This window comes from Vipera ursinii, assembly GCF_947247035.1.
Source record: "Vipera ursinii genome assembly, chromosome: 5".
NCBI classification, from domain to species: Eukaryota; Metazoa; Chordata; class Lepidosauria; order Squamata; family Viperidae; genus Vipera; species Vipera ursinii.
Window position 1 is genome coordinate 72,095,768 of NC_139518.1, and position 27,994 is coordinate 72,123,761.

Genomic DNA, 27,994 nt, shown 5'->3' on the forward strand with positions numbered 1-27,994 from the left:
GAAGCACCAGAGAGCTATCTTGAAGGATAGAAACACAGTGAGCTAATAGCTATATACTAACTTTTTGTAGTTAATGTGGAAAAATTTAATACTTAAATCCATAAAAGACTCTTGTTTATTTTTGTCCATATCCTAGACTAAACATAATTTGTCCCTGAGAGAGAAAATGAATGCATTATTGGAAGAAAAAAATCTGAAGCAGAAACGTATTTGTGTTTTGTGCATTTAGGGGTTCACAAATAAGTACTTGCTTTAGAAAGGTCAGGGATTATAGCTTGGTTGGATCTGTACATACTGGATGTAGACAAAATTGGAATTTTATTTACTCTTTTTTCCCACTTTAAAATATCTATTGGAGATAGTTCCAGCCAATGAGAAATAGAATTGTGGCTTTGGGCCAACAGACATTTTGGAGAGAGCGCAGGGCAGGGATGAATTATGAAGCATGAGACCTCTGACTTTTTCATTTGTCATTGCCACATCATAGCTAAGTACACAAGGGACAATGTGTATTGCACCGTTGTGATGCCCCTCGTTAGCTGGATAAAATCTGTAATGGCATGTGGGAATGGCCTTGGGAGTCAGGAGGAAGAGCTGCAGATTAGATAACCATCATGCAAAAGGTATCTCAGCCTACAGAAGAAAAAGGGATATGGAAATCTTTTCAGAAGGGACCAGTCCTAGTTTCCTGGAGAGTAAAAGGAAGCGGGGAAGTGCTCTTTTGGAGTTGCAAGAATCTGTTACACTTTACAATAAAAATAGTTTTAGTCGTGGTTTGAGCTTCTTGTCCTGACTATCTTTTTTATATATAAAAGTTTTTATTGAATTTTATAAGGTTGGGGAAGGGGTAGAACCAGGGTAGGGATTAAGGTTCAGGGTGGGGTTAGGATCGAGATTAGGGTAGGGAACAGGGTGGGGAACAACATTGGGGTTGCCCCCCCAATAACATTTTCAAGCTTTAGCAAACAGACTATTGTCCGAGTACATATGTTCAATTAACGCTAATTAATATAATAGTAAAAAGTAACAAATGACTAATCATACATCATAAAAATCCACTACTTATTCAAATGCTAAATGAAACTTTTTAGTCCCATATTTATTCTGAATATATTCAATCCATCTTCTCCATTCCACAATATATCTCTGTTGCGATTGATCTTTCAGATATGCCGAAATCTTTGCCATTTCCGCCAAATTGGAAATGTTCAAAGTCCACTCTTCTATAGTCGGCAATTCCTCCTCCTTCCAGTATTGCGCAACTAAAAGTCTTGCTGCCGTGATTAGATTCAACATCAACTTAGTATCTATTAATAAATTGAATCTCTTTAATCTCTAAGGTTAACCTATCCATTTCTGCACACTCTAAAATTTTCTTGATTAAAATCTCTTCAGTTGGTAAGTTTTCATTTTTCCAGTATTGAGCAAACACTATTCTCACTTCTGTCAATATATACAATATTAGATACTCATTCTCCTTCTCATACTTAGCTCCTAATATTCCTAACAAAAACAGTTCTGGTTTAAGTTCTATCTGTATTTTAGTCATCTTTTCCAACCATGTATGTATCTTAAGCCAGAACTTTTTCGCTTTAGGGCATACCCACCAGATATGGAAGTAAGTACCTGGCCTTTGTTTACATTTCCAGCAATTATTCAAAGTATTTTTGAACTAATCTTACTGGTGTCATATGCCATCTATAAAACATTTTATACAAATTTTCTATCTTGAAGGGCTGTCAAAATGTCAGCTTTTGATGCTGTGGACAGCCTTGCACAGAAAACTGCAGCGATTGTAAAACTTTTACTTACAAAGTTTCCCTTTGGTAGGCGTGGAGAAACAAGACATGCATTGGAAACTGCCTTGCTGATAATTATAATTTCCCCAACTCAAAAGAAATCAGCAACTCTGATGTTGATGTTAAGTCCTTCTGACTGCAGTGAGAAAGCGGAAACATTGGAAAATATCCACTCTGGACCAGCAGGCTTATGGAGCAGTTCTATCTCATAATTGTTGGCCTCCATTTCATATTTCAGCATTTCATTAATCAGCTCAGTGAAGAAGACCACTGGGTTGGCAGCAGGGTCATGAGGGGAGAAATTCTTTTACTTATTGGTTGATAAAAGTATTGTAAAGGTAAAGGTTCCCCTGCACATGTGTGCTAGTCGTTTCTGACTCTAGGGGCCAGTGCTCATCTCCGTTTCAAAGCCGAAGAGCCAGCATTTGTCCAAAGACGCCAAAGGCACACGGAACGCTGTTACCTTCCCACCAATTTTCTACTTGCATTTTTACGTGCTTTTGAACTGCTAGGTTGGCAGAAGCTGGGACGAGTAACACGCTCACTCTGTTACGCTGCACTCAGGATTCGACCCGCCAAACTGCCGACCTTCTGATCAAAAAGCTCAGCGTCCTAACCCACTGAGCCACTGCGTCCCTTTGAGCCACCGCGTCCCTTTAAAAGTATTGGAGACCTTCTAAATTCATCGTCCTCTTGATTATAATATACAGGTTTTGGGCTCTTCTCACTTGGCCTCAGGGGAACAACAGAAGTTCATTCTTGACTCAAGCAGGATACCAGAATAATTCAGTCTCCAAAATTTATGATGGGTTTGCAAAGGCAGGTCAAGCTTGCAAGCCTCCGAAACAAATACAGTAAGGTACATTTATAATCAAGCCACAGGACACTACAAGATCAAAAATGTCATGGGTTAAAGAATCCCCAACAGAAAAAAAAATACATAGGTCCGGTTAAAGCATTTATTGCTATTCAAATTGCTTAAATTCTTCCATAATTTCAGCACAAGTTTCACAATTAAAATCCAACTTATTGGGTCAAAAAAATGAAGTGCATTTCACGTATGCATTGTATCCTTATTATAGACAATTTCAGTTGCCTTTAGGAAATCATTGTTTGCTTCTTGGATAAACTTCTATAGATGTTGGTAGCATTATGTAAATTGGTGAAAGTAAAAAAAAAGTGCTTCCCAGGTGCTCATCTATATTACACCCAACATAAAAACTAGCCAGAGCTTCAGTTGCATCATCATGGCTGCTATCTTGACCCTTTTGAGCATACCCTTGCTAAATTCTGTACAGTATTTTATTGTTTGGCCTGTAAGAGGCCCTTTTGTCCTAAGCATATGTTTCTGTTAAAACAGCACTTATTTTACTATCTGATCCAGGTGCGGCTTCTTTAATACACTGCCTTTAACATAACATATAGTTCAGCACTTGTTCCAATTATTATAGACCAAGTGTGGATTGCAAACAATGTTTTATTTGTATATTTAAAGTGGAAGCTTCAAAGGAAGAGAAAAGCTTTGAAAATAAATAAACCGGTGATAGGAGAACCCGTATTACTCTATAAATAAAATAGGGTTGTGGCTATACTTGTACAAAAATCAAGAGAAAATTAATCTCAATTTACAAGACACCAACACAAATGGAAATAGAGAACAAATCGTGTTTCCTATCTTATCTGTATCTTTCTACTCCTTTTTGATGTTTCAAGAGACCAAGAAACTACAGCTGCAGCGTTTATGGAGGGCCAGTCAGATACTCTGTTGCGTGAGACAATTAAGGGGAAGCAGATGGTATGGAAAGTGAGACAGGATCAATTTTAAGGTCAAACGTTATGGGAACCAAAAGTAGGGTGGACATTGGCTATGGGGCTGCTCACGTGTCCACTATGATATCACGTTAGTGGTCTTGTAATACTGATCATCCAGAAGATGGTAGAGGACAGGAAGGCCTGGAGGAACGTCGTCCATGGGGTCACGATGGGTCGGACACGACTTCGCAGCTAACAACAAAATACTGATCAAGCAAAATCAGTGGCTTGCGGAGTGAAGGGATGCCAAATTGGAAGGACTAGTCAAGCTTAGTGGCCTGCCATTTTGTGCCTGGTGGCACCCATCACATCCCTAGCACTTCTGAATGTGGCTGTGACAGCCTGGATGCCACTAGAATGCAGATGACAAAGATAGTTATTGGAGGCCCTGAAAGATACATGCAGGCCAGCCACATGTGTCTGCCATAGGGGGAGGGATATTCATGGGACCAGGGCATGCCATGTGCCTGTCATTTGGACTTTCAGAAACCTTATGGGGCTGTCACAAAGCCTACAGAGATGTGGTTAAGTCCTATCTGTCACCCCAGTGGTGTGGGTTCCAGTGGTGAAGCTTCTTGTGGGCTTAGCCATGGGTCTAGACTTCTGTCCAAACACAGGCCTACCACAGTAGTGCAGGGACAAGAGTTCCACACAGGAGGGGTGCAGCACGACATGCAATAGTTCTGTGCATAAGAGTGACTGGGTTAGTGAAGTCAAGCAGTGTACTATGAAATCTTTCTCTTTTAAAAGAGAAAAGCCAGAGATGATCAGTCTACTGGTCTTGACTGGTAACAGTCAAGAAAATGTGAGAAAAGTTATGTGTTTTAGGAAGCAGTATATTTATTCCTTGGACAACTCTGTTGGACATTTCCTTGGACATTTCTTTTGAGAACTCCTGGGTTAAAATGTGATCTTGGACTGAAATGCAGATGACTTTTGACTTCTGCAGGGCGTGGGGAGGCGGCTTGGGGAACTTTTTCCCAGGTTAATAGAGAACAGGTGCTTTGATGCACCCACTGAATGTTCTTAAGAGAGTGGCTATAGATAAAGCAAGTAAGGTTGGCAAGCCTCGGCATACTTCCTGGGGGCTATCCGAGGAAATGTTTTCATTTTTGGAAACCATGGCTGTGTTTCTCTTTATGGATTATATTTTGTTTGTTTTAGGGAAAGCATGGGATTGTTCCAGTCGCTAACATGCAAAACCTAACTAAGGGTTTGTCCGTATTTCATTTTTTTTGATGGGTACATGCTTATAGGAAACAGGTCTGCAAACCATCTCAAAGTGGATGGTTTAATTCTTCACAGTCAGGCATTGGGCAGATATATTCAGTGGATGCAAAGACTTGTCTGTTCTGAAGTTGCCCAAAATGTGCTTTGAATACTGTCAACGTATCCCGACACATGAATACTATGTTTGACTATGCCTTGTGCCAAATCAAGTATTTGGCCAGATAATACTTTATTTCATAAATACTTCCCCTGCCACCATCTCAACAGATGATATGCATCTATCTAAATGAATGCAATGATGAAAAAAATGAATATAGTGTGTAAGAGAGTGGAAAACTTTACATTTTTGTTTTTTAAACATCTGTTCAAATTCTGCTTATACCACTAAAATTATGAGTTAGAACAAATTAGTCCAGTCATTTTTTAAAAAAAAGAAATTTCTGTATTTATAACTAAAAAATTCTAGGAGTCAACCATGTTTATACACTTACGGAAAAAGGCATTATTTTGCACTGAGAATACTATACAATTGGTTTTTACAAATGCAAGTTTGAATAAATTAGATATTCTTAACTTTAGCCATCAGTGTGAAGTCACCATTTCTGAATTTTTAAAGAATTTACCTCAAATATTCTAGGAATTACAAAAGCACTCTTCTATCATGCTTCTGTATTGTGAAAAATTAGGGTTCGATGGAACAAATCACTTTTTCATAGGTTCGGTATTTTCAAACAGGCTAAATTAGCTTGCAATATAGTTATGATGCTGGAAATTTCTTTATGTCTTCAGCAAAATCCAGGGGTACATGTAAACCAGGCTTTTCAAGATGAAGCTTAACCAATTTAGTCACATCCTCATTCAGAAATAAATCTCCTTGTAAAAATTTACCCTGAAACAAAGAAGCATACAATCATTAAAAATTGAAAGTAAAGAGTTATAAACCTTATGGTAATTAATGTTCCATATTTTAAGAAACAAATTTGTGAAGAAGTACCTTTTTCCTACATGCAACTGATGGAATAGAAGGATCAAAAGTCGTATCTTTCATACTGTAGGCCTCAAAAAGTTCAGTAGGTGACCTATGATACATAAGGTAAAGGTAAAGGTAAAGGTTCCCCCGCACACAAGTGCTAGTCGTTTCCAACTCTAGGGGCTGGTGCTCATCTCCGTTTCAAAGCCGAAGAGCCAGCGCTTGTCCAAGGATGTCTCCGTGGTCATGTGGCTAGCATGACTAGACGCCAAAGGCGCACGGAACGCTGTTACCTTCCCACTGTAGTGGTCCCTATTTTTCTACTTGCATTTTTATGTGCTTTTGAACTGCTAGGTTGGCAGAAGCTGGGACGAGTAACAGGCGCTCACTCTGTTACGCGGCACTCGGGATTCGACCCGCCAAACTGCCGACCTTCTGATTGACAAGCTCAGCGTCCTAACCCACTGAGCCACTGCGTCCCTTATCTATGATACATAGGTAAAGGTAAAGGTTCCCCTGCACATGCGTGCTAGTCGTTTCCGACTCTAGGGGCCGGTGCTCATCTCCGTTTCAAAGCCGAAGAGCCAGCGCTTGTCCGAGGACGTCTCCGTGGTCATGTGGCCGGCATGACTAGACACCAAAGGCGCATGGAACGCTGTTACCTTCCCACCGCAGTGGTCCCTATTTTTCTACTTGCATTTTTATGTGCTTTCGAACTGCTGGGTTGGCAGAAGCTGGGACGAGTAACAGGCGCTCACTCTGCTACGCGGCACTCGGGATTCGACCCGCCAAACTGCCGACCTTCTGATCGACAAGCTCAGCGTCCTAACCCACTGAGCCACCGCGTCCCTTCTATGATACATAGCAATATATAATTTCCATTATTTCCAAACATTATCCTAAAATTCAAGAACTTTTGAAAAAAAACAAAGCAATAATAGGCCTTAATAATAAAAAAAATCTAGGCCAGAAATCTACAGAGTTCTCTAGACTTAAACCAGAAGGAACAATTGGCCTTCAGATAACTGCAGAAATACAATTCTGGGTACTGAGATACAAGGTAATTTCTGAAACTCTTTTATTTCCCATTAAGAGTAAGGATGAATTAAAATGTTATTTTCTTCTTGAAATTAATATAGAAAGCACATCTTTTGACGATCAGCCATTGGTCACAACAGCCACATAAAACCTGCAGGACTAGAGATACCGGTAGTATATCACTGAATATCTTTTGATGATAAAAGTGATGCTGGCTTGTTTGTGGACACAGCACAGAATGTTCTCTCACCTCCGGCCAAGCTCGTGCCCGAGAGCTTCTGATCCCTCAGCTGGAGCTCCTGCCAAAAGATGAGCTGCGAATTTCTGAACAACTGGATGATAGTGTCTCTGAAAACAGGAGAAGTCACAGCAGACTGAGACGCTTCACATTTTCTTGTTATCAGTGCACTTACCCCGATTTATTTCTCTGAAGAGTTAATAATAACAACAATAATAAAGTTGGAAGGGACCTTGGAGGTCATCTACTCCAACCCCTTGCTCAGGCAGGAAACCCTATACCATTTCAGACAAATGGCTGTCCAGTCTCTTCTTAAAAACTTCCAGTGTTGGAGCATTGACCACTTCTGGAGGCAGGTTGTTCCACTGGTTAATTGTTCTAACTGTCAGGAAGTTTCTCCTTAGTTCTAGGTTGCTTCTCTCCTTGACTAGTTTCCATCCGTTGCTTCTTGTCCTGCTTTGGAGAACAGCTTGACTCCCTCTTCTTTGTGGCAGCCCCTGAGATACTGGAACACTGCTATCATGTCACCCCTCGTCCTTCTCTTCATTAGACTAGACCAGGGGTAGGCAACCTTGGCTCTTTTATGACTCGTGGACTTCAAATCCCAGAATTCCTGAGCCAGCCATGCTGGCTCAGGAATTCTGGGATTTGAAGTCCACGAGTCATAAAAGAGCCAAGGTTGCCTACCCCTGGACTAGAAATTCCCAAATCCAGCAACCGTTCCTTATATGTTTTAGCCTCCAGTCCCCTGATCATCTTTGTTGCTCATAAACATTATTTAACGATTAAAAGCAACTGATTAAAACACTAAGGCTAGGTAATCATAAACCACCGTTCAGCCTAAATAAATTACCTGGCCGAGGTAATCTGAAAACAGGCAGTTGTTGAAAAATAACAAAGCAACCAGGAAAGTTTTAATTTAAAAAAAGACTGATGGAATGGAGTAAAAATGTATGTAAATTAATCAGGATTATGAAAACTTAAAAAAACATTATTACATGAGTAATTCCTATTACAGGTTGAAAGTAGTACACAAAATTCCTAAACTCATTCCTAGACGTTCTAACTTGGGAAGAAAAGAAAACTCTTCAAAGAAAACAGGATTACTACAGTAGAAATCAAGAACAAAACTAAAAAATGTAAGCCTTTGTGGTTCTCACCGAGAGGGAATGCAACTCCCAGAGGGCTGAGTTCTGAGCATTACAGTATTCTGGCTGATCCAATTCGGGCAGATAAACCCCACTCCCCTGCGATTCATTGTCTAAAAGAAGGTCCGTTTTGGGGAAAATCTGCAATGAAGTTTGTTGGGGGGGGGGGAGAAAAAGAGTCCCATAAAAAAGTCACAAGATGCCATGTTCATCTCAAAGAATAAAATAATTTCTCCCCCAAGTGAGTACTTAATTCTTATACAGAATCTCTATTGTACATATGGTCCACAGCGAGACTATCCAACCTTGGCAACTTTAAGACTTGTGGACTTCAACTCCCAGAATTCCCCAGCCAGCCATGAATTCTGGGAGTTGAAGTCCACAGGTCATTAAAGTTGTCAAGATTGGATATCCCCGGTCTGTCTACAGTACGTTAGCTATCGAAATAGATTTTTCTACCTCATAAAGACTAGTTATTTTGTACATTGCAGGGTTATTTATTTATATCTTATTAATACAAAACATTGAGCACCTATGAAGACGCAACCAATAAGAACACGTGAAATTACAAGGGCAATTTAAAGCAGAACCACCATCTATCAACTGCAGCTATTAAAATATACCAAACTCGGTTTATAACTGGTATAGTATTTTGTCTTCCAAGAATCAATATACTCTCATTTTTCTCCTTGCTGCAATCCCATCTAACACTTACTGCATTACAATAGTTACCTGAGCTGAGAATATAATACTGAGGGTGGCATTTTGTTACAGCAGCCCCAGAAGGCAGACCTCAGCCTAAGAAGGTAAGAGACACAATCTTCCAGGAGCAACAGCGGATGGTATACTGCTTCCATGTTTTATTTGTTTAAGAAAATTTATATGTCCACCCAACTCACTCTCAATGACCCTGGGCAGCTTCCAAGGATAAAAACCTAATGTAAAAAATAGTCAAAAGCAATAACACCGCCCCCCCAGCCCCTATGCAACTTGCTGCTAAAGGAAAGAATAAAAGAATGCTAACTCCAAGATTAGACTACCACCTTCATTAAAACCTCTGTTGTCTCCTAGGGATTTCATGTGTGCATTCTTATTCAGCCTATGCTCTCCTCCCTAAATCTCTTCAGATGGTGTGTAATCCAGTGAAAAGGAGCTCATGGGCTGAATGTTGACTATCATCAGCAGACTGATTTTCAAGTTCCTCATTTCATAATTTCTGGAGGCGTCAGCATTATAAAAGCCACTGCATGTTCATATATCACTTTTTGATGACATGGGTGGCTAAATAAATCTAATAAATAAATAAAATAAATATATATTTTCTTCACTGGGAAGATATGGTCTGCTTCCTTAAATAAGAGAGTGATCCAATGAGCGTATTTTCTCTACACATTTACATTAGATATAATTAATACTTAAGGTGTACAGTTACCCAGATTTAAAAAAAAACTGAAGACATAAATAAGGAAGCAGGGAGAACAACACAACAGCAATAGCACTTAAACCCATATACAGCTTCAGAGTCCTTTGCAGCCTTCTCTAAGCGTTTTACAGAGTCAGCCTATTGCCCCCAACAATCTGGCTCCTCATTTTACCAACCTCGGAAGGATGGAAGGCTGAGTCAACCTTGAGCCGGTCAGGATCGAACTCTTGGCAGTGAATTAGCTGAACTAGCCTGCAATGCTGCATTCTAACCACTGCACCACCATGGCTCCTAATAATGAGATTGTGCCTCCTGGCAAGAAAGTGGATGCAACAGCATGTTGCATTGTACCCATAACTATATGCTACTACAAACTTACATGCATTAATGTTCTGTTGGTTGCCAAGATGCCAATACTGGAGTTCGGAAGGACCTGGAGTGCCATGGTGGAAAGACGCTTAATGAAAGCAAGCGCCCTCTGCTGGGTCACCTGTTTCCTACGCTTGGTGAGCATTATATCCAGACACTGTAACACTATTGCTGCATCTTCATTTGTAGCTCCTTGAACACAAAACGAAACCCTCAATAATAGCCCCCAGAATTGAAAAGCCACAGTTCTACTACCCTCTCTTTAGTCAGTTAAGGATCACTTGGCTAAAGACGGCGCCCTGTAGAATCCCATGTGGATTTACATCGAGATTTAGTTTCTTTGTTGATGAGCTGCAGTAATGTCTCAAAGCTACTGAGACTCCCAAGCCATCTGCTATAAAAGGGGCAGATGTCACTCAAAGACATCATTCAAACGTCATTCAGCTTTAAATATTAGAGGACATTCAGTGAAACAAACCTGGGTAGTTAGAAAGCATCCATTCCTATATATTCAGATAATATTCTATGCTGTATTCAATCCACTGAAATCAGGAATTACCTGCGTGTATTTTAAATAATGTCTTGTAAAGATGAGTGTAGAACTTCAAGGGATCAATATTAAGGACATCACCTATTGAAAATAATTCGAGTTAAGAAGTAGGTTTTTATTTCTGAAAATCCAGTGATGCATTTGGTTTCTCCAGTCCTCACATTAAAAGCCTTACCTTCTATGAGAATTGATTTCTTTTTGATATACAGGTTGTCATCATTTACTGACCACTCAATTATTTGAAGTTATGATGCCAATGATTGAGGGGAGCTTATGATGGGTCCCTGTAGTTATGGCTGCCACAGTGTCCCTGTAATCATGTGATCACAATTTGGGTGCTTGGCAATTGGGGTGCAATTACGACAGTCACGTGAATGCCATTTGTTATTTTTACTGCAGGGTTCCAACAAGGTCAATGGGGAAACTTGCAGGAAGTCGCAAATTGCAGCAACGTGAAGTTGTGCTTAATGACTATGTGTGATTTGGCTAACCACAACCTGAACTACCAGTGTAAAGTTGGCAAAGTTATGTGATATGTTGATTTACAACCATGCCACTTAATGACACAGTTGCCTGTCCCAAAATTAGAATAGAATAGAGCTGGGAGGGACCTTTGAGGTCTTCTAATCCAGCCCCCTGCTCAAGCAGGAGAACCTATACCAGGGGTAGGCAACCTTGGCTCTTTTATGACTCGTAAACTTCAACTCCCAGAATTCCTAGGCCAGCCATGCTGGCTCAGGAATTCTGGGAGTTGAAGTCCATGCTGGCTCAGGAATTCTGGGAGTTGAAGTCCACGAGTCATAAAAGAGCCAAGGTTGCCTACCCCTGACCTATACCATTTCAGACAAGTGACTGTCTAGTCTCTTCTTTAAAATCTCCTCCAGCAATGGAGCACCCACAATTTCTGAAGGCAAGCTGTTCCGCTTACAACTGTCCAATTACGGTACTTATAACTGAGGAGTTCCTGTAAATGCAAATCTTGGAAATTGGTCGAGTTGTTGCTAAATTGTTTTAGTTACAAATGTAAAAGCAGATAAGGGGGGGGAAATTAGGCAACAAAATCAGACCCTAGCTTAGTTTCAGATGAAAACAGTCTCCTTGTTGTCTTCTTACAAACTGTCTTAAAAGAGACTTCTGACACAAAATTAACAACTCTATAATGTCTCAGGCTGAACTACGGAATTGTATCACTTCAAGTTGATCATAAGAGCCAATATGAAATCAAATCCCTTACCTTGCCCAGACAAAATGTGAAACGCTGAGAGGATACAGTGCAGGCTCTCTCTATGGTTTAACACCTGAAAAGGCCAAAGGTGAATTGTAAGGGCTCTATGACCACAGCTGAGGGGTGGGAGGTGGGGACTCTTACAGCCAAACTGCAGGCATTTCCTTTCCATTCCCATTTATGTAACTGTCCATCCACAAGCATAAGAAAGCACAATGTTCCTATGTCTAACCCCGCCCTGAGCGTTTTTTCACTTTGAGTTGAAAGAAGAGAAAATCCTGCTCTGAATACTGGTTTTGCCTTCTTACAGCTGCAGCAGTTAAGAGAGAATCTGAATCTTATAAAGCAAATGTGGGCCCACCCAGGCTATGGCAAGCGGCAGACTGCAGGTTCCTTCTGACACAGAATGAAGGCTGCTCGTTTAATCAGACAGCAGTAAACCTACCCCAGACACAATAAGGGAATGGAGGACCATCAGAAGATCATCAAAAAATTCCAAGTTTATGAGATGGGCAAATCTAAATGAAAGAAACGTGATTTTTAGGCAGGATTCATTCACAAAACTCAGATGTTGTTTGTTTCTATTGTATTTAATTTGGAGAGGTCAAATCTTAAGACTGCCCCTTAGTCCTGTTTTTGTAGCATTGCTTTCATTCCTAAATAATTGCACATGGCAAGGAACAAAGGCTCCATTTCACTCACTAGGAGGAATTTTGAAAACCCCCAAAATTCATATTGATAACAAAAGATAAAACATAAAGTAGCTACAGAACTATTAGTCAACTAAATATTTCAAATGTTGTTTTTTATGTCATGCTATTTAATTTTAAAGAATGTTGTAAATGACTGATGATATTTTTATAATGTAAGCATATATCTTAGCATGTAGTCCCTAGATTTCTTTTTATTTTAATTTTTTTAAAAAAAGAAATCTCAGAATTACAGTATTCTGAAATACTTACTTTGCAAGACCTTCCAGCACAGCAGGCACAAGAGGAGATTTCTGGGCTTTTTTCAAGATTCGGAAATAAGTCAAAAATACGACATCCAACGTTTCTGTATGCTACAATGAAAAGGCATAAAATGATACACGAACCTAAATGATTTCATTTTAATCAGATATTTTGTTCTTCGTGCATCAATTTAGAAGCTATTAATCGTAAATTGCTGTTAAAAAAATCCCTGGCTTTTCAATAAACTGTCCAATTATAATTAGAAACATTATAGCTTTATACCATTCTGAGTTAACAGCAATTGTAGCTATGACACAACCTCTATTAATGTAATCACATTAGTACCGTAAATAAAAAGCTGTTTATAAGCTCAAACATAAGTAACTGTCTATTACTGTATACTTGGTTTCGCTAAACTTCTGAAGAATACCAATGCTACAATGAGATATGAACCCATTTACTATAGGTAGCCCTGTTTATTGACCGTTTCATTTAGTGACCATTCAACAGTTTTGTGAGCAGTTTTCACATTTATCACCACTGCAGTGTCCAATGGTCATGTACTCACCATTTAGACATTTTACCACTGGCTTCCAACAAGCAGAATTAACAGAAAATGCAGAACTAAAATAGCAAATTGTTGTCATGTGATGTCTTGCTTAATGACTGCAGTGATTCGCATAATGACTGAATGAGAAGCGATGTGGCAAGCCTGTCATGGTCACATGATTTTCCGCTTAGTGACCACAATACTCAGTGACAAAGTTGCTGGCCCCAATTGGGGTCATTAAGCAAGGACTGCTGCGTATAATATCAGGCTTCAAGTCTCTATACGTGGCTCCCACGTCTAATTGAATCCTCTATTTCTGATGAGCCACAGACGAAAATGAGTTTGGAAGAAATATTTTGCCTAATCCAGTCCTACTTCATGTGCAATACAAAAGGACACACACACACCCAAACGTAAAGTGTATGAAGAATGTAGTTACCAGTTTCAATTTTTTCTCTGTATTTTCAGAGGCTTCAGCTTCCAACAGTTCTCGCTCCAGTTTTTCTTCTGCTTTCTTCCACTGAAAAGGAACAAATGATTTAGAACAGACATGTCAAACACAAGGCCCGGGGGCCAGATCCGGCCCGCGAAGCGGTTTCATGTGGCCCATGAAGCCATCCTGGAAACAGTGAGGGAACGGCCCCCACTGCCTTGGCCCTGGCCCAGAGACCCTTCTCCTGCCAGAGACCCTCAGATCTGTCCCACTCCTGCCCAGGCCCCCATAGGCACCCTTGATGTGAACGATGTAGAGCTGACCACGCCCACCCAGTAGGTCATATGCACTCTAGCCATGCCCACCTAGTAGGCCACGCCCATCCAGGTCACACCCACTGGGCCCCCTGAGGGCAACCGTAATGCTGATGCGGCCCTCAATGAAATTGAGTTTGACACCCCTGATTTAGAAGATAACCAGATTCTGGCAACTGGAACAAAAATAATTTTGAATCCGTGAACTTCCAATCTGCAATGGCATTTTTTCCTAAACATAATAACACCTGAATTCCTCCATCACTAAGTCAGCCAAATTTTCCTCTCAATATTCTCTCTCCTCTCTCTCTCTCTCTCTCACACACACACACACACACACACACACACAGAGAGAGAGAGAGAGAGAGAGAGAGAGAGAGAGAGAGTCAGGAATACAATGGTTGTCACTAGCCCTGGGCCAGAGGTGCACAGATGGGAGTGTCTATATCTCGCATTTAACAATAGCAATTAAACTTATATATCGCTTTACAGCCCTCTCTAAGCGGTTTGCAGAGTCAGCGTGTTGCCCCCAACAATCTGAGTCCTCATTTTACTGACCTCAGAAGGATGGAAGGCTGAGTCAACCTTGAGCCAGTGTGGATCGAACTGCCAAACTGCTGGCAGACAGGAGGCAGCAGAGGCAGCCTGCAGTACTGCATTCTTACCACTGCACCACCAGGGCTCTAACTCTCACTGATATTTTTTTTTAATTTGTTGGGTTGCATTATGACAGTTTTATCCATATGACTATTATTGTTTTCTGATGAAGTTGTACTTGAATGTTACCCAGCCAAGCTTCTAAAACTGAATGGGTATCAATGTAAATAAATAAACAAATAAGTTACTGGATTACTCCCCAAATATCTGACAGGCTTCCCTTCTGTCGTGATTCATAGACATGGCGGAAGGAAGTGCTTGAGGCTGCACATTCCCCGTAGGCGTCAAGTTGTTAGGCACATGAAATAATTCTTACTTGTTTGAGGTTTTAGTACCAAACATACCCATGGTGCCTCCATTTAACTTTAGACACATGCTTTAATTGTTTGGGTCTCTCTCTCTCTCTCTCTCTCTCTCTCTCTCTGTGTGTGTGTGTGTGTGTGTGTGTGTGTGTGTGTGTGTGCATTTTCTGCTTATAATCTTGAACAACTGAGAATCAGAATCCCTTGCTGAGCTTTTCCAAGCACCAGTAGAATTGGATCTACTTTCTACCCACTCCTGATCTGGAGAATCCCCACAGAGAATTTACAATATTGACGTTTCCTCAATATTATAAGTTTGGGTAGTTTTTTTAAAAAATCCATCAAAAGTATACAAGAATATATATATAGAAAACATATATATATATATATATATATATATATATATATATATAAAGGGAACACTAAAACAACACAATGTACTGTATTTAATAGTAGGATGTCTTATCTTGTGTTCCCTTTATTTTTTTCAGCAGTATATATAGGTAAAGGTTCCCCCGCACATGCGTCCTAGTCATTTCCAACTCTAGAGGCCAGTGCTCCTCTCCGTTTCAAAGCTGAAGAGCCAGCGCTTGTCCGAAGACATCTCCGTGGTCATGTGGCCGGCATGACTAGACGCCAAAGGCGCACAGAACGCTGTTACCTTCCCACCGTAGTGGTCCCTATTTTCCTACTTGCATTTTTACGTGCTTTCAAACTGCTAGGTTGGCAGAAGCTGGGACGAGTAACAGGCGCTCACTCTGTTACGCGGCACTCGGGATTCGACCTGCCAAACTGCCGACCTTCTGATCAACAAGCTCAGCTCCTAACCCACTGAGCCACCGCGTCCCCTGAGCAGTGTGACCCAAAACATGTTTCAAACAATTATGGTACATGTAAACACGCCCAATCTTCTCCCTCAGCAGCCACTCTGTCCTTGGTCCCCAGTGGAACTTGGCTCTGAATCCAGGACATATTATTATTTACAAATTCTACCTCACATTTTTGCTCACTGTACCAAAAAAATACCTTTCTTTGCATTCTGGATAGATTTTTCCTTTTGTCTTTGTAGGTCATGATTTTTTTCTTTGGTGTAATGTCTTCTGCATCTTTTTTGACTTCCACTTCTTTAATTCTGAGATGAAGTAGTGCCATTAAAACCTAAATATAATCCACATGCATTTATTTGTCATTAAAAGTGTACAGGAAGTCCACAATTTAATAATAGTTTGTTTAATAATAGTTCAAAGTTATGACATGCCAAAAAAGTGACTTATGACCTGCCCTCAAAATTATGATTATACCACTGTCACGCTCATATGACTGCAATTTGCGCACTTGGCAACTAGCTCACATTTACGACAGACGCAGCATCTTGCAGTCACATGATTTGGGACCTCAGTTGGCTTCTGACAATCAAAGTCAATGAGGGAAGCCAGATTCACTTAACTGTGGTTCATTTAATGACCACATGATTTACTTAATGGCCACAGTAAACAATGGCTGTAAAGTTGGGTCTAGTCACATGATGACTTGCTTAATGTCTGCATCACCTGATGACCAAAATTCCGGTCCAAATTATGGAACTGAGTCAAGACTTTACAAAAAAAAATGAATTCTGGGAGTTGGAAGTCCACAAGTCTTATAAAAGTTGTCAAGCTTGGACACCCATGAGATAGAGGTTCCCAGCTGTCATTAATGCCAATAGTTCATGAAGGACAGAAATAAATATATGCAAAGCTTCAATCAAAGCACTGAAGATTTGACGCTACTTCAATAGAAACAGGGGAAATCCATCAATGCTTTCTCAAAAATGAACAAATGGAACATAGCAACAAACTCACCTCAGGTCTGACGTCGTAATTCCGACTTTTCACCAGGCCAGAAATGACCTTCACCACACCAAGTGAAGCAACACCTAACTTATCTTGCTTGAAGAGGCTTCTTACCGCATCACAACACAGTTCAGAAATCTGTGAGGTTTAAAATCCCAGTTTGGAGGATTAGCTTTGGAAATCAACATGTTTCGTATAAAATTAAGCCGAGCAGGCAGTTACCTTTTTTGAAGCATCGTTCATAAGCGGTACCACTAGTACAATGATGTTATTGTGGAAGTTAAAGTGAGGCAGGGCCACCAGGAGTTCACAAAGGCACTTCACGGCAATTTCGGCAAGGCCTCTGTAGGCCTTCATTGAAATCACGTTACTTTTCTTCAGCTTCCTCTGCTTCCAGTCTAAAGGAAATGTTATGCAAAGCTTTAATATTTGCAGATTCCTTCGTTACTGATAGTATGATTTCAAAATCTGAATGGAATAGTTTGTAATGCAGAGGGGAAGAATGCCTGAAAATCAGGCGCTGAACTCCATCGCTGGATGATATTCTCCTGAGAGGAACTAACTGAAATATTGAAATGACTGAGCTTTTGCTGTTAAAATTATTAATCTTCAAAATTTGCTTGAAACATTTTAGTTCTTTCAATTGAGTAAGTTTCTTAAGTGTAAATACTGAGACTTTCTAACACCACCAAACCTATACACCAGGGGTCTTCAAACTTGGCAACTTTAAGACTTGTGGACTTCAACTCCCAGAATTCCTCAGCCAGCCAGGGCAGGTTGAGGAATTCTGAGAGTTGAAGTCCACAAGTCTTAAAGTTGCCACATTTGAGGACCCCTGCTATACACACACACACACACACAAAACAGGGGCTAAGTGAGGAAAATTATGGCTGTGCAAAAAATTTGAAGTGATTGGCAAAGTGTTTTCACCTCTGAGCATTAAAGCAGCTGCATCATCTTGAAGGGTTTGTGAGACTACTTTGAAACCTTTCCTCAGCCTGTCTGTGTACATACTGTATATACACGCACACACAGACCCTTTGCTCGCAGTCTTATTGTATTGCTGATTTTCACAAATCCCACTATTGATTTTAGTAAATTCTTAGCAAAAAGCGGAAGCTGCAAGCTATTAGCCACTGCCTTTTTTTTGGTGATCCTTCAGTGGTGATGAAAAAGTTATTTTGTGACCAGTCATTGCAATAATGGCCTTCACAGGCTTGTAAAATGGAGAACGGCTGAAGTGACATTGTAAAACTGTGATGTTTCACTTAGCAACCACTTTGTTCACAACCAGGTTGCCAGTCCCAATTATAGTCACTAACAGCATACAGCAAAAGATCAGAAAAGGTCTGTGGCTTTTCATGTAATGGTAAGAATATATTTTTTTCTTATATCTAATTTGCATTAACTTAAAATCAAAGCCGAGACCATTCCTGAAGCTACCGAATATTTTACTCCTTTTTTTTATTTTCTTCACAGATATCAGAAATGCAAAACAGATTTAAATCTTGAATGTAAATTAACCTGTACGTTATTATTATAGTCTTCTGAGTTATGTATATTTGACAGTAAAATCCTCAATAAAACCAAGGCTTGAAATGGAGAAAAAGAAGTGACAGACTAAAAATAGAATACAATCAGGAACACATAGGCAAAGATTCTAAAATTAGTCTCAATTAAACATTATGGTTTTCAATTTACAGAAAGGGTGACTAATCTTTTATAAGAATTGGTATGCTAACTAGACTTTCTATTAAAAATACACATTTATTTGTATCTCGATCCATCCTGCAAGTTATATACCTTTTATACATTGTTCCAGATTTTCTAAATAAAACTTGTATTGACTCACAAGGCCTTCTTCAAATTCTCTCAATTTCTGAGTTTCTTTTTTAACCTACAGATAAAAAGGAAACGTAAAAATATCTTGCCATGTAACACTCAATCATTTACATTTCAAAAACATGACTCAGGAGTAGGTATTCTACTCAGTGTGATGCACAAGTCTGAAGGAATTCATGGACAAGATTTCAGGAAAGCATTTATTTCACTGGAACTATACCAAATATAAAACATTAGTATTAAAAATACTGAATTCTATGCTGAAGAGATCCCTGAAACTTAGCAACTAGATTCCCTTTTTCTCACATGTTGTACAACTTGAAAAGTTCCAGTAAAAAAAATTCTGAGCTTAAATCCATTTATTGTAAGAGCATCCTACAGTACAATTTCTATGTCAAGTAGCTAACTCATTGGGCAAATTCTAAAAAAAATCAGGATTTAATTTAAATTCCATTTTCATCAATAAGTACAGGTAGTCCTCAACTTACAACAATTCATTTAGTGACTGTTCAAAGTTACAACGGGACTGAAAAAGTGACCTATGACCATTTTTCACACTTACGACCTTTGTAGCATCCCCATGATCATGGGATCAAAATTCAGATGCATGGCAACCGGTTCATACTTAAGACCGTTGCTGTGTCCCAAGGTCATGTGATCACCTTTTACAACTGTTTGACAAGCAAAATCAATGGCGAAGCCAGATTCACTTAACAACCGCGTTACTAATTTAACAACTGCAGTGATTCACTTAACAACTGTGGCAGGAAAGGTCGTAAACTCACTTAACAAATGTCTCACTTAACAACAGATACTTTAGGGCTGAATTGTGATTTTAAGTTGAGGACTATCTGTAGAGCTCCAGGTTCTTATTCACTAGGAAATTATGCAACCATTTAACAAACATTTAAATCATTTGACAAACATTTAAATTGACTTTCTTTCAATAAATCAACAGGGATGAGCGCTGATACTAAGATCAAGATATAATAATTCAAGTGACTATTAAAACCCAAATTGCAAACAAATTGCAAATATAATAAACTTAAACTTCTAACAAAATCTTGATATAGCTCCCCCAACGCATTTTTTTACATCTTTCCAGCTTTAATATTAAGTCCTTGTCATTGTGTAGCCTCACCTTTGTGTTTTTCTCTTTTTCAGTCAAAGGCCTGATTTTGTAGGATGGAGTAATATCTTTGAAGAGCTCCATCAAAGAAATCATCACCAATTTTCGCACAATTACAGCCACGTTGGGATCTTGTTCCATCAACATTGCACGCAGCTCTTTCAGTTTCCTTATCTGCTCAAAAATGACATACCTTTGAGTACATATCTGTCACTATATAAGCTAAAGCAGACATGTCAAACATAAGGCCCGGGGGCTGGATCTGGCCCATGAAGTGGTTTCATGTGGCCCCTGAAGCCATCCTGGAAAAAGTGAGGTAACGGCCCCCACTGCCTTGGCCCTGGCCCAGAGACCTTTCTTCTGCCAGAGACCCTCAGATCTGTCCCACCCCTGCCCAGGCCCTCATAGGCACCCTTGATGCGAACGATGTAGAGCTGGCCATGCCCACCCAGTAGGCCATATGCACTCTAGCCACGCCCACCCAGTAGGCCACGCCCACCCAGGCCACACCCACCCGGCCCCTTGAGGGCAACCTCAACGCTGATGCGGCCCTCAATGAAATTGAGTTTGACACCCCTGAGCTAAAGTGTAAGTGTTCAGATATGCTGTTATTAAAAATAAGAAATTCCATTTTATGCTAAGTTTGGGGATCCCATCACCAACTCTACCAACCCAAACATTTCAAGGTATTTTTGTTACTACTCCTGTCATCTCTGATATTTGTCTTTTCAGACTGAAAGTGGATAAAAACGATAAAATCCAGATTAGGGAAAGAACTAGCACTGTTCCAGTTAACTCACATAGGTATAATTTTAGCAACATTGAGCTTTTTACATGAAAATGCTGCTTTTCACATACACTGTATCTTAAAAATTAGCGTTTTTAAATTTTACCCATTTTCCAAATTAGAAAGGAATTTTTCTACCAAAGTAAGAACAGAACAAAAAAAGAGGCTTGGAACTGAGCAACATGCAATTTTCAGGGTATCACTTTTAACTTCATGACATTTTCACATTAGCCAATTCAAGTCTTTTAGAAGTTATGTGATTGGGAAACCTATATTTACCCCTGAACTGCAGTACCTGGGAGGAAGAGATAGATGGTTAACCCTACAGTAATTATATGTCCACAATAAAATGAAATCTTCATGTCTATTCCTACCTTACTATATTCCAGATGGCATTTCAGACAAGTAGGTGGGAATAATTTTCTGTCATACAATCTTCTCTCTAAAAATTCCCCAGAATCTTTCAACTCTGCTCACCGGTTCTAAATTTCTCGCTATAAAGGTTTTTTTTAAATCACTGATTGATAGCTAAAAAGATTTCATTTTCTATTAAACAACTTTTGAAAAGAGGACAGAATTTTTTTTTAAAAAAAATGTTTAAAGAGCCTTGGTGGAGCAGTGGGCTAATGCCTCCTTAAGTAACACCAGCTGCCTGCAATTAGTGCAGGTTCCCATCCCACCAGGCTCAAGGTTGACTCAGCCTTCCATCCTTCCGAGGGAGGTAAAATGAGGACCCAGATTGTTGGGGGCAATTAAGCTGACCTTGTAATAATGCCGCTTGGGGGGGGGGGTGAAAGCCCTAACAAGCAGGCATATACATAGAATGAAGGCTACTGCTAAGCTTGTAAGCCGCCCTGAGTCTTCGGAGAAGGGCGGGATATAAATGGAATTAAAAAATAAATAAAATAAAAAATAAATAATTTGTAATCAAAATTAATGGGATTAATTTAAAATGTGCAAGTGTGACCAAGAATAAGATCAGACATGTTAAACTCGCGACGTCACAAGACGTATCGGGACTGTTTCGCCATTGCCGGCAATGGGGTGGGCGTGGCTTCCAGAAGACACGTCTGGCCCACGGGCCGGCAGTTTGACACCCCTGAATAAGATCATGAATACTCTTTGAGCAGGGGTGTCCAACCCTGGCACTTTTAAGATGTGTGGACTTCAACTCCCAGAATTCCAGAGCTCATAAATGAGTTGAAGTCCACAGGTCTTAAAATTGCCTAGGTCAGACATCCCTGCTTTAGACAAAGAGCACTGTCCTTTTTAGATGAATGGGCACATGGACGACAGCATGGAAAACTGAATATAAATCACTGAAGACCCAATTTCTCTGCCTTAACTTTGAGCTGTCCATTATTTTAACTTTTTTTTCACATTCTCTTACCTCGAATATCCAAAACCAGGGTTACTTACATTATTTTCTGGATCGGACAAAATTGCAGATGCTAAAGCAGCTATTTGCATCTTCTTCTCCTGTAGCTTTTTTTTCCGATGAACTAATAGTTCTTCAACGGTAAGACCAGATAAAGGGTCTTCAAGGGCTGGTAATAAAGACAGCAATTCACTGTTTAAAAAACACATGCAAGTGTGCCAGTGTGGAAACATTTAACTCAGAAATGGCAGAGATAGCTTTGGAAGAAACATTCTGTTATCGAACTGTTAATCTAAGGATTATTATTTAGAACTTTTTGATCTCTCTGCTTCCATCTTATGATTTTCTGGAATGTTGCAACCCTGGCTCAGTGCTTCTAGTAAAGATAAACTTGTAGCCTTATATTGGGGGAATGATTAGACTTTTTTTTGCATCATACCTACTTTCAAACAACAGCTCAGATATCTGCCTCATTTTGAAAACAGCATTAATTCTGTCATCAGATCTGGCCTGACATTTGGAGCAGTTTAACAGTAGTCTATTGCTTGGTCTAAAGTCCAGCTACAGGTAGTCCTCACTGAATGACAATTTGTTCAGTGACCCTTGAAATTACGATGGTGCTGAACAAGGAGACTTACAACCAGTTCTCATAGTTGCACCCATTACAGTGGTCACATGATTGCAATCCAGGTGCTGGGCAACCAGCTTGCGATGATGATGATCAGATCATCTCACGGGTATGTGGTTGTTGCGTGTGGGCTTCACTGCCAGCTTCTAATAGAAAACAGTGGGAAGGCTGGCAGGAGGTGGCAAGTGGGATCGTGTGACGTTGTGCTAAATGACTATGCAGCATTTGCTTAATGAAGTAACCAGAACTGCTGCAAATGCTATTGGCACAAGTCACGTGATGTCAAGCCTTATAACCATGATCCCTGGGAGAGAGTCGCTGGTTCCAATTGTTGTTGTTAAGCAAGGACTAGCTGTGTTTAGCTTTCTTCCCAAGAAATATCAATTAAACTGCTTATACCAGTGGTCCCCGACTTACAATTCATTTAGTGACTGTTCAAAGTTACGACGGCACTAAAAAAAAGTGACTTATGACCATGGCAACATCCCCATGGTCACGTGATTAAAATCCAGACGCTTGGCAGCTCATATTTATGACAGCGGCAGTGTCCCAGGGTCATGTGATCACCTTTTGCAACCTTCTGACAAGCAAAGCCAATGGGGAAGCCAGATTCACTTAACAACCAGGTTACTAACTTAAGAACTGCAGTGATTCTTAAAAAGAAAGGTCGTAAAAAGTGGTAAAATTCACTTAACATATGTCTCACCTAGCAACAGAAGTTTTAATTGTGGTCATAAGTGAAGGATTACCTGTACTACTGTTCCAGTAATATTAATAGCAATTTGGGGGCGGGGGGAGAATCTATACTTTAACTGTTCAAATTATTATTTTCCAACTCTTAATTACCTTCTGTCACTTCTTTTTCTTCAACTACTTCTTCTTTCTCTTCTGTTTCCTCTTCAATACTTATAACTGCAAGAAAGAGCATGCCCTTTTTAAAAAAACAAACCCTAAGATTTCACATTTTATTACTGAGAGTTTGCAAAGCCATCCTAGTTGTATCTGACCTGGCTTTTCTATGGTCTGTGGAATAATTCCACGCTTATCTTTGATTGGAAGCAGATGGATCAGTTCCTTTTCAGGCTCAGACTGCAGGCGTCTTGGCATCTTCTCATATTTCTCAATCACACTTTCATTCTTGCGTTTCTTGGCGTGAACTGGTTCACTACAGAATAAAATTCACATATAAACCATTTTTTATCTATTAAAACTACTCGGGTCATTAATTTGACTAGGAAGGACCATCTACATGATGCTACCGTTAAACATTAAGACGGCTAAGGGCCCCGTCAGTGGCAGCTTTGCCAAATTCTGTGATTTTATTCATGATGACTATGCAATTATTATACTTAATGCTTCACTGACATTTCCTAATATTTTCTGTTATTTCAGACATTAACTACGCAAAAGCAAAATATGGTCAAGCTCTTTAACCCTCGAGAGCTGAATTTGAAAGATCAACACAGAAAACATTAGTTGCATTTTAGACCTAGTTTACATCGGAGAATGTGAAATGAAAGTTTGATAAAGAAGAAATTATTGAAAGGTTTTCTATAGTTCAAAGTTTTGGATTTGCCAGCACCCACTTGGAAGACAGGTCCCTTGTTATAAAAGATGCCGTTTGAGCAAACTCTTCCATTAATTTCAGATCATCTTCATCCATCATATCTAGAGGGAGTGCTTCTTCTTCTTCCTCTTCCTCTTTCTGCATCCTCTCTGTTGAGACAAGTGAAAAAAAAATCAGATACAGAAATAGGCATATGTAAGTCTGCTACATGAAAATATATTGATTTTCCATTTGTATACTTCCCTGAGATCATGAATAAATAATTCAACAATAAGACTCATGTTTTACAGGAAAATGAGAAATAAGTATCAATAATATTCTTTTTTATGTCGCATTCGCATGTTGTTAAATCTATAAAGCACAATTATCCCAGACACAATTAAACTTGATCTATTCTACTTTGATTTGGATAATTTTCTTCAAGCTACCATCCTCTAGAGCACGGATGTCAAAATTGATCGTGTCACATGACGTATTGTGATGTATCGCCATGCTTTTTGCCTTTGCAGAGCCGGGGTGGGCGTGGCCTGCGCGTTACACATCTGGGCTGCCAGTTTGACACCCCTGCTTTAGAGAAGCAGGGCTTTCTCTTTAATAATCTATACCAGGGGTCAGCAACCTGAAACAGTGAAAGAGCCACTCAGAACCGGTTCCCTCACAAAAGGAAAAACTGGGAGCCGCAAAAAATATGTGCACATGTGCGTACATGCGCGCATACGCAGAACAGGGTTTGACTGAAGAGTGGAGCCAAGGTGAGATATGCACCTACCCTGAATATTTGAATTGATTGGTTGAACTTTTTTAGTCCCACTTTTTTTTTGGACTGCACATGGCAGTGGACTGGGAGCCGCAGGAGACGGCTGAAAGAGCCGCATGCGGCTCCGGAGCCGCGGGTTGCAGACCTGTGATCTATACTAAGATCCTATTAAGATATCAAGTTAAGAGCTAAATGTCTGTGGAGATTCTCAATCATCCAGGTCATGATTGTCCCCAAAGATGCTTTTCCAAAAGGAAACTGAACTTTCTTACTTTTTTTTTCCTTGAAAATCTTTCGTTCTCATCTAAAAGGCTTCTTCAGTCCTGAACTGAAGAGCACTTTTGGGATAGAAAAGTGCTATTTGCACATTATTTGATCCCTAGAAGCTTTCATGTCACCTACAGAGGCGCCCTCAAGTTTCCTCTCTGTAGGTGACATAAAAGCTTCTAGGGATCAAACAGCCTGCAAATAGCCCACTCCTATGTTAATCAACAATCTTATTAAACAATCCTCAGAGTCAATAATATAGTGACATTTAACAATATCTCTATAGCTCGCTCACACACACACACACATACACACACACACACACACATCTTACTTGGAGGTTTTTTGTGATCTTCCAAAGGCACCGGCCTCCGAGATACAGCATCTTTTACAGCTAGTCTGAGTTTCCTTTGTTCTTTTCGGTATTTCTTGACAGCACTTTGCTGTTTGAGCTGCTTGTTTTTTAACTTGTTTTCAAGTTTTATTTTACTTGTTTTCAATATCTTTCGAAAACTTGGAACTCTTTTTTTATTTCTCCTCTGGAGGCAATAAAGATCAAATTAGTATGCTTTTTGAACCGATCTGTTCCTTTCTTATATATTTTAACTCAAGTCTTGAAAAATTAAGGAGTATGTACAATAACCAATTGTTTGTTAAGATTTCTATCTTGCTTTTTCTCCATGTACTCAAGGCAGCATATTCAGCTCTTCTATATCTGAGTCTCCCAAAGATAACTCTGTAGAGTTCCTCACTGCTTCTATGGCTATGGGTGAACCTGAACCAGTCCCTAGGCTGACATCTTATTCACTGCAACACATTGGCACAGAGTTTTTGAAACAATAAGATCAATTCAATAGCAACACTAAGTTAATATTACACTAGAAATAAATTTTAGTAGTGCAATTATCCAATATAGGTGAAAAGAAAGGAAAAAACTGTGAAGGAAAAAAAAGGTAAATTTTATTTCCAACTTTCTGTTGTACGTTTTGGAGACTATCTCCTATAGAGGATTCTGCAATGTACTATTTTAAAAATGTTCTATTGACACAGGGTTATTAAACTCTTTTTGAATTGAAATTTACCCTTGGTCTTAGAGTGACGAAGGTTGCACTCTATAAGTAAGTGGAATAAAATGCGGGCTGGGCTAAATTTGACTGTTGAATTAAGATTACATTGAATTAATCAGCCGCACTTACGAGTATTCATCGTGCATACAAAAATTATTCCCTTTTATTACCTTAAAAAGTAAAATATGAGGTTAACTTGTGAGTGTTCCCCCAAGGTTTTTCAGCACTGGCACGCATAAGGACACTTTTGTGGCAATGAAATAAAATCACCTGCCTGTGTAGCAAACACCACATCCCAGTGTTTGTCAACCTTGGCAACTTTCAAGATGTGTGGACCTCATCTTCCAGAATTCCCCAGCCAGCACAGGGAATGGCTGCCTGGAGAATTCTGGGAGATGAAGTCCGCACATTTTAAAGTTGCTAAGGTTGACAAGGAGGGACGCGGTGGCTCAGTGGGTTAGGACGCTGAGCTGGTCGATCAGAAGGTCGGCAGTTTGGTGGGTCAAATCCCGAGTGCCGCGTTACAGAGTGAGCGCCTGTTACTCGTCCCAGCTTCTGCCAACCTAGCAGTTCGAAAGCCCGTAAAAAATGCAACTAGAAAAATAGGGACCACTACGGTGGGAAGGTAACAGCGTTCCGTGCGCCTTTGGCATCCAGTCATGCAGGCCACATGACCACGGAGACGTCCTCGGACAAGCGCTGGCTCTTCGGCTTTGAAACGGAGATGAGCACCGGCCCCTAGAGTCGGAAACGACTAGCACGCATGTGCGGGGGAACCTTTACCTTTACCTTAAGGTTGACAAACACTGCCCTGTCCATGTTTATCCTGTAGTTATTTTTTTTTAACAAAATACCCATTTAATATTTTCGAAGCAGGTCACTTTAACTGATAAAAGCAAGAAAAGGAGTTCTATATTTTTAATGCATCCCACCCAGGTTCCATCAGAATTCCTATTATTCACACCTCCCTCTACATTCCCCCCCCCAAAAAGACACACCCCCTCAACCATCGTTAGAAAATATCTTCCTATCCAACGTGTACACCCGCTTAAAACCAAGCCCCCAGCAGCCCATCTATATTCTTCTTTCCCCCCTAATCTTGTGCCCTCAAAGCGCGCTGGACTCTCATTCCCATAAATCGTTGCGTCTGCAGGCCCTCTAAGGATTCTGGGAATGGAAGTCCAGCGCTCCTGGGAAGGGAAGTCCAGCTAAGCAAGCAGGGCGCTTTACTTAAACCAGGGGTAGGCAACCTCGGCTCTTTTATGACTCGTGGACTTCAACTCCCAGAATTCCTGAGCCAGCCAGGCTGGCTCAGGAATTCTGGGAGTTGAAGTCCACGAGTCATAAAAGAGCCGAGGTTGCCTACCCCTGACTTAAACCCCCGAGAACTTGGCTCTTAGGGCTAGGCCCCCACTGTCACGGCCTAGCCGCTTCCCCCGACTCTCCAACTGAGCGCAAGCCACGCTATTTATCCCGGCAGCGAGTCCTCGTACTCTTACCGGCTTCATAGCGGCTGCCAAGCAGGGCAAACCCCTGCGCCTCGCTTCTCTCAGCCCTTCGCTTCAGGCACGCGAGAAGCAGCGGAAGTGGGATCTTGGCGCTAATCAGGCCGGAAATGCCGCCCTGCCCACAGCGCCCTCTTCCGGAGAGGAGGATCCGAAGCTTGAGAAGAAACCGGGAGCGACGAGCGGCGGGAGTCGGTCCAGGAGCAGCGTTGCAGTTGATTGCT

General features: G+C 40.4%; 1 protein-coding gene across 1 annotated transcript; it reads right to left on the reverse strand.

Moving 5' to 3' along the window:
* Nucleotides 1–5,093: 5,093 nt before the first annotated feature.
* NOC3L (NOC3 like DNA replication regulator) lies at nucleotides 5,094–27,840 on the reverse strand. Its single transcript, XM_083364308.1, has 21 exons — nucleotides 27,765–27,840; nucleotides 25,533–25,737; nucleotides 24,194–24,323; nucleotides 23,615–23,772; nucleotides 23,454–23,519; nucleotides 22,021–22,148; nucleotides 19,827–19,988; nucleotides 18,647–18,740; nucleotides 17,066–17,241; nucleotides 16,853–16,981; nucleotides 16,038–16,169; nucleotides 13,745–13,825; nucleotides 12,765–12,865; nucleotides 12,248–12,320; nucleotides 11,812–11,875; nucleotides 10,587–10,658; nucleotides 10,038–10,219; nucleotides 8,248–8,376; nucleotides 7,100–7,197; nucleotides 5,836–5,920; nucleotides 5,094–5,730 (listed from the first exon to the last, which is right to left on the reverse strand). Exons 1-21 carry the CDS (start codon nucleotides 27,771–27,773, stop codon nucleotides 5,599–5,601), a joined length of 2,406 nt encoding a protein of 801 aa, XP_083220434.1. The 5' UTR covers nucleotides 27,774–27,840; the 3' UTR covers nucleotides 5,094–5,598.
* Between the last annotated feature and the right edge of the window lie 154 nt (nucleotides 27,841–27,994).

Excerpts from the sequence above, each read along its gene's own strand:
- NOC3L (XM_083364308.1), bottom strand. Across the intron at positions 23,773-24,193 it reads ACAAGGGACCTGTCTTCCAA|TGAACCAGTTCACGCCAAGA; the intron begins GTGGGTGCTGGC and ends TTTATTCTGTAG. Across the intron at positions 8,377-10,037 it reads CCAACAGAACATTAATGCAT|ATTTTCCCCAAAACGGACCT; the intron begins GTAAGTTTGTAG and ends ACTTCATTGCAG.